General features: G+C 44.3%; 1 protein-coding gene across 1 annotated transcript in view; it reads right to left on the bottom strand.

Annotated features, from left to right (window-relative positions):
* Positions 1-511: 511 nt before the first annotated feature.
* golt1a (golgi transport 1A) overlaps positions 512-19,729 on the bottom strand; it is a gene marked incomplete at both ends in the record, with an annotated part of 54,080 nt that continues 34,862 nt past the window's right edge. The window contains one exon of the mRNA XM_084315820.1: positions 512-556. Coding sequence (XP_084171946.1) covers positions 512-556 — 45 coding nt within the window. The remainder of the gene's footprint in view (positions 557-19,729) is intronic.

The raw sequence follows: 19,729 nt of genomic DNA, 5'->3' as shown, positions 1-19,729 counted from the left end.
AGGTATTACACCCTCCACCTCAATCCAACCGTTATCTCCTAACAGTCAGTCTACTCTGAATTCCTTCTCACCCATTTCCCTCCACGACCTAACAGAGCTAGTGAGAAGCACAAAAACCTCCTCTAGCCCATTAGACACCATCCCAACCTTTCTGTTAAAGGACGTTTTCAGCACTATTGGTCCCAGTCTGCTTTCCATCATAAATTTCTCTTTGGTCTCTGGCCAGGTCCCCGCCTACTTCAAACAGGCAATCGTTCAGCCGCTTTTAAAAAAGCCAAGTCTGGCCGCCTTGTTACTAAGTAACTATCGGCCCATCTCCAAATTATCATTTATGTCCAACATTTTTGAAAAAATTGTTGCCAACCAGCTTATATCCATTTTAAATGAACACCACATTCTTGACAAATTCCAGTCGGGTTTTCGTAAGCAACACTCCACGGAGACTGCACTTTTAAAAGTATCCAATGATCTAATGATGTCCGCCGACTCTGGTAGATGCTCCATTTTAGTGCTACTGGATCTTAGTGTTGCATTTGACACTGTGGATCACAACATTCTGCGAAATAGGCTCAGAGATTGGGTGGGTGTCACAGGGAGTGCACATGAGTGGTTTAAGTCCTATCTCTCAGGTAGATGTTTCTCAGTCGGAGTAGGCCCCCATGTGTCTGAGTCTGTTACCCTTTCCTGTGGGGTCCCCCAGGGCTCGGTACTTGGTCCGATTTTATTTTCACTGTATTTGCTCCCATTAGGACACATTATTAACGCTTTTAAAGGCATCTCCTACCATGCGGATGATATCCAGCTGTATTGCTCTTTTAACCCTGATTGCCCTGATGATTTTAATTCAAATTTTATTGTTTTAAATGAGTGTCTGTCGGCCATTAAGGCCTGGTTAGCTAGCAACTTCCTCCAGCTAAATGAGGCCAAAACCGAGGTGCTCATCGTGGCCTCTGATGGCGTTGCATCTAGGGTGGCTGGTTGCCTTGGGTCCCTAGAAATTAATGTGAGCCCCAACCTCAGGAACCTTGGGGTAAACTTTGATCAGGCCATGCACCTCGACACTCATATCAAGTCGGTGACCCGCACCTGTTTTTTCCATCTCAGGAATATTGCTAAGCTCAGGTCGATTGTTTCCCATTCTGACCTAGAGTTGATCATCCATGCCTTCGTTTCTTCTCGTCTAGACTACTGCAATTCGGTTCTCACCTGCCTCAATAAATCATCCATAGACCGCCTCCAGTTCATCAAAAATACTGCTGCAAGACTGCTAACCAGATCAAGCAGAAGGTGTCACATCACTCCAATCCTAGCCTCCTTGCACTGGCTTCCTATACATCTCAGAATTAATTTCAAGGTCCTGGTGCTCACTTTTAGAGCTTTGCATGGCCAGGCACCAGAATATTTAACCGACCTGCTGGAACCATATGTGCCCAGCAGGACCCTGAGGACAGCTGACCAGGATCTGTTGGTCATTCCGCGCACCAGGTTGATCACCAAAGGTGACAGAGCCTTTCAATCTGTAGCGCCTAGATTCTGGAATGCCCTTCCTCGTGGCCTAAGAGCTGTAGCGTCTGTTGAATTTTTTTTAAATCAGCTAAAAACATTACTGTTTAAACAGGCCTTTGGGTAATGTTTGAGCTTATCCTCCAGGTATAAAGTATGTCTTTTTTTTTTTTTTTTTTCTCTGTGATGCATTGTGTTTTGTTCTGTCTCTTATCTCTTGAATGGTTCTTGCTTTCTATTTTTATATTTTATATTTTATTTAATTTCTGCTGTATGTAAAGCACTTTGTGAGTTGTCTCTGTGAAAAGTGCTATATAAATAAACTTTACTTACTGTTGAATTAAGGGACTCTGTGTGGGGATGTTAGTGACTGTCTAACTGTGTATATGACTGTTTGCACCTGTAACAGGTTACCTATGCATATATATCTGTCTCCACCGGAGGGCGCTCTAGGCGTAGGTACCGGAGTATTCTACCGTAGAAGGAACTATATAAGAGGTCGCCCCCTCTCATTTCTTTCTCTACTCCAACGGCTCTCAAAGAGAGCAGAGCTCTGTACATCTACTGCTTATATGTGAATAAAGAAGTCAAGCCAGTTCGGGCACAATAGAGAATCCATACCTCTTGACCACATTATTGTTGCCCCAAAGCGTGTTCTGTTAACACTTACTTACTTACTTACTTACTTACTTACTTACTTACTTACTTACTTACTTACTTACTTACCAAGAGGTGAATTCACTTCTAAGTAATGGGTCTGGATGCCTCTGGGGGAGTGAGTTTACTTGCAGTACCGCTGCCGTCCACAGTCACTTCACAACACTGTCCATCGTGACTGTAGGATAGACACAAGGTACCTCCGTTACACTCACCCCCAGGGGCGTCCATTTGGTATGGCAAGGTATGGAGTCTGGTGGCAGGTTTTGCCGGGGCACGAATGCCTGTCATCTGTGCCCACTGTCACAACCACCCTGTAAACTATAGGACCTAAGGCTATCAAAATGGCCTTGTTAAATGCCCATTCTATAGCTAACAAATCTTTCATCCTAAATGATTTCATTACGGCCAAAGATTTGGACATTTTCTGTCTCTCAGAAACATGGCAAAGGTCAGAGGAATATGTATTTTTAAATGAACTGTGTCTGCCAAACTTCTCTTTTACCTGTGCCCCCAGACCCCCCCGGTCAAATGCCACCACCAGTCGCGTAGGAGGCGGCATAGCGCTGGTGCACAAGAACTGTTTCTCCTCCAGGGTTGTGCACTCCAGTACTACACACAGCTCCTTTGAACTTTTAATCACCAAAGTTGGGCACACCGACCCATTTTATTGTATTTTAATTTATCGACCCCCTGGTTTTAATAGTTATTTTTTGACAGATTTTAGCGATTTCTTAGCCTCCATCATCAAACTGGAAGAAATCGTTTTATTAGGGGATTTTTATTTCCATATTAATAACTGTAATGACAATTTTGCCACCCATTTTATTTGTATCACTGAATCCTTTAATTTTGTCCAACATGTCTCAGGCCCCACACACAACAAAGGTAATACACTTGATCTTGTTTTTACTTTTGGATTAGACATAGATAACATTGTTTATGAGGAAATAATTTTAAGTGATCACAAATGCATACTTTTTTATTTAGTTTTTAAAACAGACACTATTTCCACTAAGCGAGTTAAACGCTCCGCGCATGCTAAATGACCTCTCGGCAGATACATTTTCCACAGCCTTTGAGAGCAGTGCGGTGCCATCACTGAACGTTAATGGCGACATTGATACTTTAGTTCATGCTTTTAACCGGCACTGCTCAGACATTTTAGATGTAGATGCTCCTCTGAAATCCCGCACTGTTCGCACTTTAAATTCTTCTCCCTAGCTCAATGAGGATATTCGTAGTTTTAGACGAAATTGCCGGTGTATTGAGCGAAAGTGGAAGTCCACTCAGCTTAATGTACACCGTCTTCATTTTAAGCAACTTTTAATTGATTTTAACAGTATGGTTAAGGATGCGAGAGCTGCCTATTTCACAAACTTAATCTCATCTAGCAAACTAAACCCCAGAGTCCTATTCGACACCATTAATATCATTGTCAGTCCACAAACCCCTGTCACACCTGTTTTATCTGCTGAGGACTGTCATGATTTTCTCCTATTTTTTGTAAACAAGGTTGCCAATGTCAGGGCAGGTATTACACCCTCCACCTCAATCCAACCGTTATCTCCTAACAGTCAGTCTACTCTGAATTCCTTCTCACCCATTTCCCTCCACGACCTAACAGAGCTAGTGAGAAGCACAAAAACCTCCTCTAGCCCATTAGACACCATCCCAACCTTTCTGTTAAAGGACGTTTTCAGCACTATTGGTCCCAGTCTGCTTTCCATCATAAATTTCTCTTTGGTCTCTGGCCAGGTCCCCGCCTACTTCAAACAGGCAATCGTTCAGCCGCTTTTAAAAAAGCCAAGTCTGGCCGCCTTGTTACTAAGTAACTATCGGCCCATCTCCAAATTATCATTTATGTCCAACATTTTTGAAAAAATTGTTGCCAACCAGCTTATATCCATTTTAAATGAACACCACATTCTTGACAAATTCCAGTCGGGTTTTCGTAAGCAACACTCCACGGAGACTGCACTTTTAAAAGTATCCAATGATCTAATGATGTCCGCCGACTCTGGTAGATGCTCCATTTTAGTGCTACTGGATCTTAGTGTTGCATTTGACACATACCACATTTGCCATACCTTGGCAAATAAAAATTTATATAAAAAAAAAAAAAAAAATTTACAAATTTTTATGTTGATTTAGAATTCGAATATCAACATTATGAACGAAGCTTCGAACTATTCGGTACAGCCCTAGCATGTTTTGATATTGTCAATTATCTCACTTTTACTAGGTGACTTTTACTGTGACTAACTGAAATATGCCCAGAATGTGAGAACTGGAGTCTGGAGCACAGCCCATTTTGCTGAATACACGAGAAGAGAAAGGGAGCGGTTTCAAGGGTGTTTAATTGAATAGAGCAACACAGGAATTGGGGGGGAAAATAGAACGGGGTTAATGTTCTGTCCTGTGGCTGCCACGGCGGCAGTGAGCGAGCAAGCGGTCCTGGTGCTTGTCGGGGGAGCTGCTGGGGGGGCAGCGGGTGAATAGGGGTTCCTCTCGGGAACAGGTGACGTCCAGACAGGGACGCTGGAGCTGCTGGGTGGCAGCGGGAGATAGGTGTTCCTCTCGGGAACAGGTGACGTCCAGACAGGGACGCTGGAGCTGCTGGGTGGCAGCGGGAGATAGGTGTTCCTCTCGTGAACAGGTGACGTCCAGACAGGGACGGCGGTCCTTTGGGGCACAGGAGAGAAACAGGTTAGAGCAAGCCAATACACGGAGGGTATCTAGCAGTAGAGCTTGTGGCAGAGACGTCGTACCTGGGCAGTGGTAATTAATACCACGACCGCTTCTGGTCAGCGTCGAGGTGTAGATATAGTCCCCTCATCAGGGGAGGATAGGGTGCAGCTGGGGAGAGTGGTGTGCTTGCCCGTGTGTGAATTAGGGGGATGGAATACAGCTGGGTGAATGAGGGTGAAGGAAGGGGTGACTGAAGAAAGAGAGGATGATGAGGAGTGCGCAGTGGATAGAGAGGGGGATGAAGAGAAGCGTGTGGAGGCGGCCCAGGCTTGTCAGGGTGAGCCCAATGAAAGTCCTGGACGAGAGTCGGGTCCAGGATCATTGGCCGGGAAATCCAGCTCCGCTCCTCCGGGCCGTAGCCCTCCCAGTCGACCAGGTACTGGAAGCCGCGGCCGCGTCGCCGCACGGCCAGCAACTCCCGGACCACGTAGGCCGGGTGGTCGTCTATCACCAGCGGAGGAGGGGGCTCTGGAGCAGGGGGAGACAGGGGACTGGAGACCACCGGTTTGAGCTGGGAGAGATGGAAGGAAGGGTGAATGCGCATATGGGGGGAGCTGGAGCTTGACAACAGAGGGATTAATGAGGGACAGGACCTTGTAGGGCCCCACGAAACGGGGGGTTAGCTTTCGTGAGACGGATTTGAGAGGCAGGTCCCGAGACGAGAGCCATACCATCTGACCGGGTACATAGGCGGGAGCCGGGGTCCGGTGGCGGTCGGCGAAGCGCCGGTTCTGGTCCGCAGTCCGGAGCAGCGCAGCCCTCGTCTCCTCCCAGATCGTCCTGCAGCGACGGAGATGGTCCTGCACCGATGGTACGGCGATCTCCTCTTCCTGGGCAGGGAACAGCGGGGGTTGGTAGCCCAAAGATGACTCAAAGGGGGACTGACCTGTGGCCGCCGAAGAGAGGGAATTGTGGGCTTATTCCACCCACGGCAGGAAGGCGCTCCAGCCGGAGGGGTCCCGGGCTGTCACGCAGCGGAGTGCGGATCCCAGGTCCTGGTTGGCCCGCTCCGACTGGCCGTTGGTCTGAGGGTGGAACCCGGAGGAGAGGCTGACCGTGGCCCCCAGAGCCCGACAGAACGCCCTCCAGACCTGGGATATGAACTGAGGGCCTCTGTCGGAGACGATGTCAGCTGGGATCCCATGGAGCCGGAAGACGTGGAGTACCATCAGGTCAGCAGTCTCTGCAGCAGAGGGGAGTTTGGGGAGAGCAACGAAGTGCACAGCCTTTGAGAAACGGTCAACAATGGTGAGGATGGCAGTGTTACCGTGTGAGAGGGGAAGGCCGGTGACGAAGTCCAGGGCGACGTGCGACCAGGGCCGACCGGGGACTGGGAGTGGACGAAGGAGTCCGGCGGGCGGTCGGTGGGAGGCCTTCGCACGAGCACACACGGTGCACGCCAGTACGAAAGCGCGGGTGTCCTCTCTCATGGTGACCCACCAGAAGTGCCTCTTCAGCAGAGATAGTGTCCGGTCGATCCCCGGGTGGCACGTGAACCGGGAAGCGTGAACCCACTCGAGCACCTGGGAGCGGACGAGGTCAGGGACAAAAAGCCGGTTAGGTGGACCATTACCTGGGTCCGGCTGGGCACGCTGTGCCTCCCTGACGACGGACTGGATCTCCCAGGTGGCGGTGGCCACCAGACAGGAGGTAGAGAGGATGGTGTCGGGGTGTGTGGACCCCTCCTCTGGGACAAACTGCCGGGAGAGGGCATCTGGCTTGGTGTTCTTGGAACCAGGCCGGTAGGTCAGGGTGAAGTTAAACCTAGCGAAGAACAGCGCCCAGCGAGCCTGGCGAGAGTTCAGGCGCTTGGCCGTTGAGACGTAGGCGAGGTTCTTGTGGTCCGTCCAAACCAGGAAGGGTACCTCCGATCCCTCCAGCCAGTGCCTCCATTCCTCCAGGGCTAGCTTGACCGCCAGGAGCTCCAGGTTCCCGATGTTGTAGTTGACCTCGGATGGGGTTAGGCGGCGTGAGAAAAAGGCGCAGGGGTGCAGCTTCTGGTCGGTGGCAGAGCGCTGGGAAAGAACCGCCCCTACTCCGGTGCAGGAGGCGTCCACCTCCACCACGAACTGGCGGGACGTGTCCGGCTGGATGAGGATGGGAGCGGTGGTGAAGCGCCGGCGCAGCTCGGCGAAGGCGGAGTCCACTGCGTCGGACCAGACGAAGGGCACCGAAGGCGAGGTGAGTTGGGTGAGAGGCGCCGCGACCAGGCTGTAGTCCCTGATGAAGCGCCGATAAAAGTTGGCGAATCCCAGTAAGCGTTGGAGCTGTTTAACGTTGGTGGGACGGGGCCAGTCGGACACCGCTCTGATCTTCTTGGGTCCGCCCGGATCTTGCCGCCCTCTATGATGTAGCCAAGGAAGCCGATGGAGGAGACGTGGAACTCACACTTCTCCGCCTTGACAAACAGCTTGTTCTCTAGAAGACGCTGGAGGACCCGGCGGACGTGCTGGACATGCTCCTCCATGGAGCGGGAGAAGATCAGGATGTCATCTAGGTAGACGAATACGGAGCGGTGGAGTACGTCACGGAGAACGTCATTGACGAGGGCCTGGAAGACAGCAGGGGCGTTGGTCAGACCGAAAGGCATTACCTTGTACTCGAAGTGGCCGAGTGGTGTCTTGAAGGCCGTCTTCCACTCGTCTCCTTCCCGCATGCGGACAAGATGGTAGGCGTTCCTGAGGTCCAGTTTTGTGAAGATGGTGGCACCTTGCAGGGGCTCAAAAGCAGAGTCGATTAAAGGTAGGGGGTATTTGTTCTTTACCGTGATGTTGTTGAGACCCCGATAATCGATACAGGGGCGAAGGGAACGATCTTTCTTGGAAACGAAGAAGAATCCTGCGCCGACAGGAGAAGAAGAGGGGGTGATTATGCCCGAGGCCAGGGATTCGTGAACGTACTTCTCCATTGATTCTCTCTCTGGGCGCGAGAGGTTGAACAGGCGACTAGCGGGGAGTGGCGCCCCGGGGAGTAAATCAATGGCGCAGTCGTATTGGCGATGGGGAGGCAGGGAGAGAGCCTGTTGTTTGCTGAAAACTGCCTTCAAATCGTGGTAGGCCGGCGGAATAGCAGACAGATCTATGTTCTCTTTGGGGGGGTACGAACCGGTGCCCTCTAGTGGCGACCGAGCCGACTGTAGACAAGCAACGTAACAGTGGGCGCTCCAGCTGGTCACCAGGCCGGTAGGCCAATTGATAACGGGATTGTGTAACTTGAGCCAAGGCATGCCAAGAACAATGGGATTGTGGGGAGAGTTGGTAACGTGAAACCGAATACTCTTGCTGTGATTCCCGGATAGCAGAAGGCGAAGGGGTATGGTGTGGCGAGTAATCCGCGTGAGTAGTTTCCCGTTTAACCCCCGGGCGTCGCGGGGTATCGGCAGGGCGTCAGTAGCGATGTTGTAACGGGAGACTACTCCGGCGTCGATGAGGTTCTCGTCGGCCCCTGAGTCAACCAGAGCAGATAACGGGAGTGTTTGGTTATTCAGACACAGCGTGGCGCAAATTTAGCATGTTTGGGCCAGAGCTGGGAGCGATATCTAAACTCGAACAGACGCCCAGCGCTACTGTCGAGCCCCGTCGTTTGGGCGAAGCGAGCAAGAGGCAACTGAGTGACCCGTTTGACCGCAGTACAGGCATGCTCCAGTAGCGAGCCTGTGTCGGCGTTCGTTGGGAGGGAGATGTGAGCGGTCGAGATCCATGGGCTCGGAGGACCTATTTTCTTCGGCGCGGGCAGCGCGACGAGGCGGACCGGTTACAGGCGGACGAGTGGTGCTAGCTTTCTCCCGACGACGTTCCCGAAGGCGCAGGTCCAGTTCTCTGGTCAAATGGATTAATTCGCCCAGGGAGGTGGGTCTTTCTTTGGACGCAAGCTCATCTTTAATAGTGTCGTTCAAGCCCTGGCGAAAGGCGCCTCGCAACGGTGTGTCCCCCCAGTCGGAGCCGGCGGCGAGGATGTGGAAATCGATAGCGTATTCGCTTACGCTGCGGCTTCCCTGATGGATAGAAAACAAGCCGGAGGCCCCCTCTGAGTCATCTGGAGGGTGGTCAAACACCTTACGCATGTCGTCGACGTATTGTGAGTACGAATTCCAGAGGAAGGAATTGTTGAAGTGGAGAGCGGTGGCCCATCTCAACGCCGCGCCTGTGAGCAGCGCCGACAGGTAAGCCACTTTAGACCTATCGCTGTGAAATGTGTGGGGTTGTTGTTCGAACACTAACGAGCACTGAAATAAAAACGCACAGCATTTGGAGACGCTTCCGTCATAACGTTCCGGTGCGGGGACAGGGGGTTCCCTATGCGGGGGGCTTGGTGCAGCGGGGGTAGCGGCTGATGAGCCCTGCTGTGACAAGTGTGCCTCAATAAGTTGATACTGTTTTTCTCGCTCAACGGAGTCGAGGGGGCGAGAGCGGCCAGCTGTGCCGTGACGGCGTCTAGGGAGTGGGCGAGTTGGTCTACCCGGACGGTCTGGCCGTTAATGATACTCACAGACTGCTTCTGAAACTTTTTCCATTCCTCGGTCTCGTGTACAGCTGGTGCTGTCATCTTGGGCGTGGTATTCTGTGAGAACTGGAGTCTGGAGCACAACCCAATTGCTGAATACACGAGAAGAGAAAGGGAGCGGTTTCAAGGGTGTTTAATTGAATTGAGCAACACAGGAATTGGGGGGGAAAATAGAACGGGGTTAATGTTCTGTCCTGTGGCTGCCACGGCGGCAGTGAGCGAGCAAGCGGTCCTGGTGCTTGTCGGGGGAGCTGCTGGGGGGGCAGCGGGTGAATAGGGGTTCCTCTCGGGAACAGGTGACGTCCAGACAGGGACGCTGGAGCTGCTGGGTGGCAGCGGGAGATAGGTGTTCCTCTCGGGAACAGGTGACGTCCAGACAGGGACGCTGGAGCTGCTGGGTGGCAGCGGGAGATAGGTGTTCCTCTCGGGAACAGGTGACGTCCAGACAGGGACGGCGGTCCTTTGGGGCACAGGAGAGAAACGGGTTAGAGTAAGCCAATACACGGAGGGTATCTAGCAGTAGAGCTTGTGGCAGAGACGTCGTACCTGGGCAGTGGTAATTAATACCACGACCGCTTCTGGTCAGCGTCGAGGTGCAGATATAGTCCCCTCATCAGGGGAGGATAGGGTGCAGCTGGGGAGAGTGGGGTGTTTGCCCGTGTGTGGATTAGGGGGATGGACTACAGCTGGGTGAATGAGGGTGAAGGAAGGAGTGACTGAAGAAAGAGAGGATGATGAGGAGTGCGCAGCGGATAGAGAGGGGGATGAAGAGGAGCGTGTGGAGGACGTGAGGGGAAAAGGAGGGGGAGTGAAGTAGGCCCGTGCTGTGATTATGACACAGAAAAAAAGGAAAATGGACATAGGGACGTTTTTTTATCAAAGGGCAGCAGAGACAAGTGATACAGGGACACAGGTAAGGTCTTACAATGGCTTAGTGATACTTAACAGTGCAGTTCAGCATTCAGTAACCCATACTTTTTGTGAATGTGTTTTTGATACTACATTCTGTTGAACACACACCTCAAAACCGTACCTAAGGAAAATTGGCTCAATTGCAAGAAAAGTAATAGACAGTTATGATATTACATTCTGCATAATTCGTATGCAAAATATTGTGGTTCCCTGCTTTAGTCTGTTGACACATTTCTACTAAAAATGCTTGTGTAGTCCTGTGTCATACCTAAATGTCATATAACTGAATTGTATAGAAACAACTCACCAAAAGTGACTATTGCACAACTGATTTGACAAATAAAAATCCACCAAGGGGGGGAACCCCCCCCCCCCCCCTCCTCGCCATACCTTGCCCTTTACTGAAAGGACGCCACTGCTCACCCCCCTAAACTCACGCCACCCAAGGCATCCGGGTCACGGCACCAGTGTAACAGATCGGTTCGGACATGCCCCGAGAGGGAGTTGAACCCCGGTCTCCCGTGTGACGGGCGGCATCACAGACCACTATACCAAGAGGTGAATTCACTTTTAAGTAATGGGTCTGGACGCCTCTGGGGAGTGAGTTTACTTGCAGTACCGCTGCCGTCCACAGTCATTTCACAACACTGTCCATCGTGACTGTAGGATAGACACACAGTACCTAGGTTACATATGCCCTCTCAGTTATATTTGCCCTACAATAAATAGTTACAATATATAATCCAAAAAAAACGAAATGCTAAATGCTAAATATATATGCAATATAATTATAATCTAATAATAATCCAATAATCTAAATCTAATCTAATATATATTCAAAAATGCTAAATGCTGGGCGCCCCAGCGAACCACATAACGCGCTGAGTCGCGGCACGGCTGACCCAGGTTCGATTCCTGGACCCGTCGTTATTTGCCGAATGTCTTCCCCCCACTCTGTCTCCCGTTCCTCCTCTCTCTCTCTCTACTGGACTGCCCAGTATAGTAAAAAGCGATAAACGCAACAAAGAAAATCTTAAAAAATAAAGAAAAAATGCTAAAATGCTAAATGCTAAATATATGCTCTGATGAAGTATACAGTATACACATAAGGTGCGGTATGCATACGGTATACAGTATATATTGTCCTTTTAGGTGGGAGTCAGCTACTAGGTTCCTAGTAGTTGGATGTCTGGCAGCAGTCCCTGCCCACTGTTGCGGAGCCTGATGGCCGCTGGTATGAAGTACTGGCAGAGGCGGTTAGTTGAGTGTCGGGGGGTATGAGTCTGTGACTGAACATGCTTCTCATCTTTAGAGCAAGACAGAATGATGAGACAGCTACAGTATGTCTCCTGAAATACAGGACACAATGATGAGACAGCTACAGTAGGTCTCCTGAAATACAGGACAGAATGATGAGACAGCTACAGTATGTCTCCTGAAATACAGGACACAATGATGAGACAGCTACAGTAGGTCTCCTGAAATACAGGACAGAATGATGAGACAGCTACAGTATGTCTCCTGAAATACAGGACACAATGATGAGACAGCTACAGTAGGTCTCCTGAAATACAGGACAGAATGATGAGACAGCTACAGTATGTCTCCTGAAATACAGGACAGAATGATGAGACAGCTACAGTATGTCTCCTGAAATACAGGACACAATGATGAGACAGCTACAGTAGGTCTCATGAAATACAGGACAGAATGATGAGACAGCTACAGTATGTCTCCTGAAATACAGGACAGAATGATGAGACAGCTACAGTATGTCTCCTGAAATACAGGACAGAATGATGAGACAGCTCTATGTCTCCTGAAATACAGGACAGAATGATGAGACAGCTTATAAAACAAAAAAAATAAACGTGTAAATATATGTATATATATTTTTTTTTTTACCTGGATCAGAAGCTCCTTCTATCGTGTTAGAATACACTAATAACATTAAAACCCTGTTCAGCCTTTTTAGTTTGAGTCTAGAATGATTCCAGTGATTCCAATGATGATGAACATGACTAATACAAGTGCTGCAATGAGGTGTTGCAAGAACTTTGTGACTGAGGTAAACAGGTTTTAATAAAGAAAGGTATGTGCTGTGGTGTTGCCTATAAAGATCTAACTGCACTCATGTTATATGGTTCCTACTGCATATCACTACAATATCCTGTTAACATGGTTCCTACTGCATATCACTACAATATCCTGTTAACATGGTTCCTACTGCATATCACTACAATATCCTGTTAACATGGTTCCTACTGCATATCACTACAATATCCTTTTAACATGGTTCCTACTGCATATCATCACCACAATATCCTGTTAACATGGTTCCTACTGCATATCACTACAATATCCAATACAACCACCACAGCACAGAGAGAGAGAGAGAGAGAGAGAGAGAGAGAGAGAGAGAGAGAGAGAGAGAGAGAGAGAGAGAGAGAGAGAGAGAGAGAGAGAGAGAGAGAGAGAGAGAGAGAGAGGAGAGAGAGAGAGAGAGAGAGAGAGAGAGAGAGGGAGGGAGGGAGGGAGGGAGGGAGGGAGGGGGGGGGACGGACGGACGCATGCGCGCATGAAGGGAGTCCCAAAGGTTGTGGGAGTGAATGTTTGTATATTTTTACAATTAATACATTTTTATTTATTATTTGTACGTGTGTTGTGGTTAAAATGTGGTGTTAATATGAATTTTATAGTTGTATAAATATATTATATTATAATGTATATATAATTGAAATTTCTTTACCTGGATCAGCAGATCTATCGTGTTGGAATACACTAACATTAAAACCCTGTTCAGCCTTTTTCGTTTTTATTCTTCTTTTAATTATTTTCTTTCTCCATAATGAATGGCTGACAGAGAGCCACAAGGCCTTTCTGCTACTGAGGGGCTCCACCTGGTGGCCAACTCCCCTCACTGCCAAAGGCACCTTTTTAGTTGGAAGCTCAGTTCAATGTCCAGTATTATAGCTATAGCTGCCGATCAGAGGCTGGGAAATATGTTTTATTATTATTATTATTATTATTATTATTATTATTATTATTATTATTATTATTATTATTATTATTATTATTATTATTATTATTATTATTATTATTATTATTATTATTATTATTAGTGTGGGTGACCTGGCGAAGCCAGGTTGCCACCCACACTATACATATCCATACTCTAGAAATCACATTTTTCACACTATTTTTTAGCCTTCTGTTCCGATCGCCGAAGGAGTGCCACAATATCGCACGAATGTCACAATATCGCGCACAACCCTTCGCCTACTCGTTGTAGTGCTCATGTGCGCGTCACAACGCTTCATCTCTTATAGTTTTCTTTTAATCAATGTGACAATGCAGTCATGCATCTGCCTCCATAGAAATGCATTGAATAGAAAATATGCAAGTCATAGTGATTGCTTCACCTGTGTGGCTCATGGCTCACTCATGATTGGTTCAGCTGTGTGGCTCGTGGCTGAGCTGCCAATGACATCATCCACTTAACCCATCATTGGCCATCACTGTGTTGCAGTACTGAATTGCTGACAGCGCCCTCTGTCTTGTGGGTTGTGTCATTGTACTCAGTAGGGATATCCTCTTTCATTTTTCATTGGTCCATGTTGACCCCCTTTCATTGGTCGATGTTGACCACTCCCCCGATCCTTAGACCACGCCCCCTTAGGCCACACCCCCTCAGTGTATCTCTTGAACCGTTTGTCGTAGAGACTTGCGGATTGTGCCATTGGTCGATGTTGACCACCTTTCATTGGTCGATGTTGACCACTCCCCCTGTTGACCACCTTTCATTGGTCGATGTTGACCACTCCCCCGATCCTTAGACCACGCCCCCTTAGGCCACACAGTGTATCTCTTGAACCGTTTGTCGTAGAGACTTGCGGATTGTGCCATTGTACTCGGTGTAATAGTGTAATAGTGTGTAATAGTGTAATAGTGTAATAGTGTGTAATAGTGTAATAGTGTGTAATAGTGTAATAGTGTGTAATAGTGTGTAATAGTGTAATAGTGTGTAATAGTGTAATAGTGTAATAGTGTGTAATAGTGTAATAGTGTAATAGTGTGTAATAGTGTAATAGTGTGTAATAGTGTAATAGTGTAATAGTGTGTAATAGTGTAATAGTGTAATAGTGTAATAGTGTGTAATAGTGTAATAGTGTAATAGTGTGTAATAGTGTAATAGTGTGTAATAGTGTAATAGTGTAATAGTGTAATAGTGTGTAATAGTGTAATAGTGTGTAATAGTGTGTAATAGTGTGTAATAGTGTAATAGTGTGTAATAGTGTGTAATAGTGTGTAATAGTGTAATAGTGTAATAGTGTGTAATAGTGTGTAATAGTGTAATAGTGTGTAATAGTGTAATAGTGTGTAATAGTGTAATAGTGTAATAGTGTGTAATAGTGTAATAGTGTAATAGTGTGTAATAGTGTGTAATAGTGTAATAGTGTGTAATAGTGTAATAGTGTAATAGTGTAATAGTGTGTAATAGTGTAATAGTGTAATAGTGTGTAATAGTGTAATAGTGTGTAATAGTGTAATAGTGCAATAGTGTGTAATAGTGTAATAGTGTGTAATAGTGTTATAGTGTGTAATAGTGTAATAGTGTAATAGTGTGTAATAGTGTAATAGTGTAATAGTGTGTAATAGTGTGTAATAGTGAAATAGTGTGTAATAGTGTGTAATAGTGTGTAATAGTGTAATAGTGTGTAATAGTGTAATAGTGTGTAATAGTGTAATAGTGTGTAATAGTGTAATAGTGTAATAGTGTGTAATAGTGTAATAGTGTGTAATAGTGTAATAGTGTGTAATAGTGTGTAATAGTGTAATAGTGTAATAGTGTGTAATAGTGTAATAGTGTAATAGTGTGTAATAGTGTAATAGTGTAATAGTGTGTAATAGTGTAATAGTGTAATAGTGTGTAATAGTGTAATAGTGTAATAGTGTGTAATAGTGTAATAGTGTAATAGTGTGTAATAGTGTAATAGTGTAATAGTGTGTAATAGTGTAATAGTGTGTAATAGTGTAATAGTGTAATAGTGTGTAATAGTGTAATAGTGTAATAGTGTGTAATAGTGTGTAATAGTGTAATAGTGTGTAATAGTGTGTAATAGTGTAATAGTGTGTAATAGTGTAATAGTGCAATAGTGTGTAATAGTGTAATAGTGTTATAGTGTGTAATAGTGTAATAGTGTAATAGTGTAATAGTGTAATAGTGTGTAATAGTGTGTAATAGTGAAATAGTGTGTAATAGTGTGTAATAGTGTGTAATAGTGTAATAGTGTGTAATAGTGTAATAGTGTGTAATAGTGTAATAGTGTGTAATAGTGTAATAGTGTAATAGTGTGTAATAGTGTAATAGTGTGTAATAGTGTAATAGTGTGTAATAGTGTAATAGTGTGTAATAGTGTGTAATAGTGTAATAGTGTAATAGTGTGTAATAGTGTAATAGTGTAATAGTGTGTAATAGTGTAATAGTGTAATAGTGTGTAATAGTGTAATAGTGTAATAGTGTGTAATAGTGTAATAGTGTAATAGTGTAATAGTGTAATAGTGTAATAGTGTGTAATAGTGTAATAGTGTAATAGTGTGTAATAGTGTAATAGTGTAATAGTGTGTAATAGTGTAATAGTGTGTAATAGTGTAATAGTGTAATAGTGTGTAATAGTGTGTAATAGTGTAATATTGTGTAATAGTGTAATAGTGTGTAATAGTGTAATAGTGTAATAGTGTGTAATAGTGTGTAATAGTGTAATATTGTGTAATAGTGTAATAGTGTGTAATAGTGTAATAGTGTGTAATAGTGTAATAGTTTAATAGTGTAATAGTGTGTAATAGTGTAATAGTGTGATAGTGTGTAATAGTGTAATAGTGTAATAGTGTAATAGTGTAATAGTGTGTAATAGTGTAATAGTGTGTAATAGTGTAATAGTGTAATAGTGTGTAATAGTGTAATAGTGTAATAGTGTAATAGTGTGTAATAGTGTAATAGTGTGTAATAGTGTGTAATAGTGTGTAATAGTGTAATAGTGTGTAATAGTGTAATAGTGTGTAATAGTGTAATAGTGTAATAGTGTAATAGTGTGTAATAGTGTAATAGTGTGTAATAGTGTGTAATAGTGTAATAGTGTAATGTGTAATAGTGTAATAGTGTAATAGTGTAATAGTGTGTAATAGTGTAATAGTGTGTAATAGTGTAATAGTGTGTAATAGTGTAATAGTGTAATAGTGTGTAATAGTGTAATAGTGTGTAATAGTGTAATAGTGTGTAATAGTGTAATAGTGTGTAATAGTGTGTAATAGTGTGTAATAGTGTGTAATAGTGTAATATTGTGTAATAGTGTAATAGTGTTGCGGGTTGTGTCATTGCACTCAGTAGGGATATCCTCTTTGATTGGTCTATGTTGACCACTCCCCCGATCCTTAGGCCGCGCCCCCTTTTTGTATCCTTTGAACCGTTTGTCATAGAGACTCGCGAGAGACCCTCTCCCCCGTTGGCCGGCGGTGCACAGGCGTCACCCACACTTTCACAATTTCCCCCGCGCGGAATTGTCTAGTGTTTACTTATTATCTATATTCTCAGATTTTGCCAACAAACTCCTCCCAGAGCGTTTGCGCCCCATACACGTGAAAGGTATCAAAACGACCGGCTTGCTCCAACTCGATATGCTATTCGAACTCGTAAAGTTTCACTGCACCGTCTGGCTACGAATCGACTTTAAACGGTAAAATTTCTGTCCCATTGGGAATGCATTGCAATTTAGAGTGTAGCAGCTGAAATAATCTTTTTCCCCCTACCTTGGATGAATTGCGAGTGTGATCTCAATTATAGACGTAGAAATAAAACAAACACATCAAAACGATGACACGGCTGTCAACCCGCTCACAAAAGAAAAATAAATGGAATTGGACATTTCTATCTCAACTGACGACCATTTGTTTGAAGGTTCTCCTCCCCATTGACCGCCATGCAATCGCACTCTAGAAATCACATTTTTCACACTATTTTTTAGCCTTCTGTTCCGATCGCCGAAGGAGTGCCACAATATCGCACGAATGTCACAATATCGCGCACAACCCTTCGCCTACTCGTTGTAGTGCTCATGTGCGCGTCACAACGCTTCATCTCTTATAGTTTTCTTTTAATCAATGTGACAATGCAGTCATGCATCTGCCTCCATAGAAATGCATTGAATAGAAAATATGCAAGTCATAGTGATTGCTTCACCTGTGTGGCTCATGGCTCACTCATGATTGGTTCAGCTGTGTGGCTCGTGGCTGAGCTGCCAATGACATCATCCACTTAACCCATCATTGGCCATCACTGTGTTGCAGTACTGAATTGCTGACAGCGCCCTCTGTCTTGTGGGTTGTGTCATTGTACTCAGTAGGGATATCCTCTTTCATTTTTCATTGGTCCATGTTGACCCCCTTTCATTGGTCGATGTTGACCACTCCCCCGATCCTTAGACCACGCCCCCTTAGGCCACACCCCCTCAGTGTATCTCTTGAACCGTTTGTCGTAGAGACTTGCGGATTGTGCCATTGGTCGATCTTGACCACCTTTCATTGGTCGATGTTGACCACTCCCCCGATCCTTAGACCACGCCCCCTTAGGCCACACCCCCTCAGTGTATCTCTTGAACCGTTTGTCGTAGAGACTTGCGGATTGTGCCATTGTACTCGGTTTAATAGTGTAATAGTGTGTAATAGTGTAATAGTGTAATAGTGTGTAATAGTGTAATAGTGTGTAATAGTGTAATAGTGTAATAGTGTGTAATAGTGTAATAGTGTAATAGTGTGTAATAGTGTAATAGTGTAATAGTGTGTAATAGTGTAATAGTGTGTAATAGTGTAATAGTGTGTAATAGTGTAATATTGTGTAATAGTGTAATAGTGTAATAGTGTGTAATAGTGTAATAGTGTAATAGTGTGTAATAGTGTAATAGTGTATAATAGTGTGTAATAGTGTAATAGTGTGTAATAGTGTAATAGTGTGTAATAGTGTAATAGTGTGTAATAGTGTAATAGTGTGTAATAGTGTAATAGTGTGTAATAGTGTAATAGTGTAATAGTGTGTAATAGTGTAATAGTGTAATAGTGTAATAGTGTGTAATAGTGTAATATTGTGTAATAGTGTAATAGTGTGTAATAGTGTAATAGTGTGTAATAGTGTGTAATAGTGTAATAGTGTGTAATAGTGTGTAATAGTGTAATAGTGTGTAATAGTGTAATAGTGTGTAATAGTGTAATAGTGTAATAGTGTGTAATAGTGTAATAGTGTAATAGTGTGTAATAGTGTAATAGTGTGTAATAGTGTGTAATAGTGTAATAGTGTGTAATAGTGTGTAATAGTGTAATAGTGTGTAATAGTGTGTAATAGTGTAATAGTGTGTAATAGTGTAATAGTGTGTAATAGTGTAATAGGGTAATAGTGTGTAATAGTGTAATAGTGTAATAGTGTGTAATAGTGTAATAGTGTGTAATAGTGTAATAGTGTAATAGTGTGTAATAGTGTAATAGTGTAATAGTGTGTAATAGTGTAATAGTGTAATAGTGTGTAATAGTGTAATAGTGTGTAATAGTGTAATAGTGTGTAATAGTGTAATATTGTGTAATAGTGTAATAGTGTAATAGTGTGTAATAGTGTAATAGTGTAATAGTGTGTAATAGTGTAATAGTGTATAATAGTGTGTAATAGTGTAATAGTGTGTAATAGTGTAATAGTGTGTAATAGTGTAATAGTGTGTAATAGTGTAATAGTGTGTAATAGTGTAATAGTGTGTAATAGTGTAATAGTGTAATAGTGTGTAATAGTGTAATAGTGTAATAGTGTAATAGTGTGTAATAGTGTAATATTGTGTAATAGTGTAATAGTGTGTAATAGTGTAATAGTGTGTAATAGTGTGTAATAGTGTAATAGTGTGTAATAGTGTGTAATAGTGTAATAGTGTGTAATAGTGTAATAGTGTGTAATAGTGTAATAGTGTAATAGTGTGTAATAGTGTAATAGTGTAATAGTGTGTAATAGTGTAATAGTGTGTAATAGTGTGTAATAGTGTAATAGTGTGTAATAGTGTGTAATAGTGTAATAGTGTGTAATAGTGTGTAATAGTGTAATAGTGTGTAATAGTGTAATAGTGTGTAATAGTGTAATAGGGTAATAGTGTGTAATAGTGTAATAGTGTAATAGTGTGTAATAGTGTAATAGTGTAATAGTGTGTAATAGTGTAATAGTGTAATAGTGTGTAATAGTGTAGTAGTGTGTAATAGTGTAATAGTGTGTAATAGTGTAATAGTGTAATATTGTGTAATAGTGTAATAGTGTGTAATAGTGTAATAGTGTGTAATAGTGTAATAGTGTAATAGTGTGTAATAGTGTAATAGTGTGTAA

The sequence above is a fragment of the Notolepis coatsorum genome (genome assembly GCF_963971535.1).
Source record: "Notolepis coatsorum genome assembly, chromosome: 6".
NCBI classification, from domain to species: domain Eukaryota; kingdom Metazoa; phylum Chordata; class Actinopteri; order Aulopiformes; family Paralepididae; genus Notolepis; species Notolepis coatsorum.
This window is presented reverse-complemented; position numbering and strand designations above follow the sequence as displayed.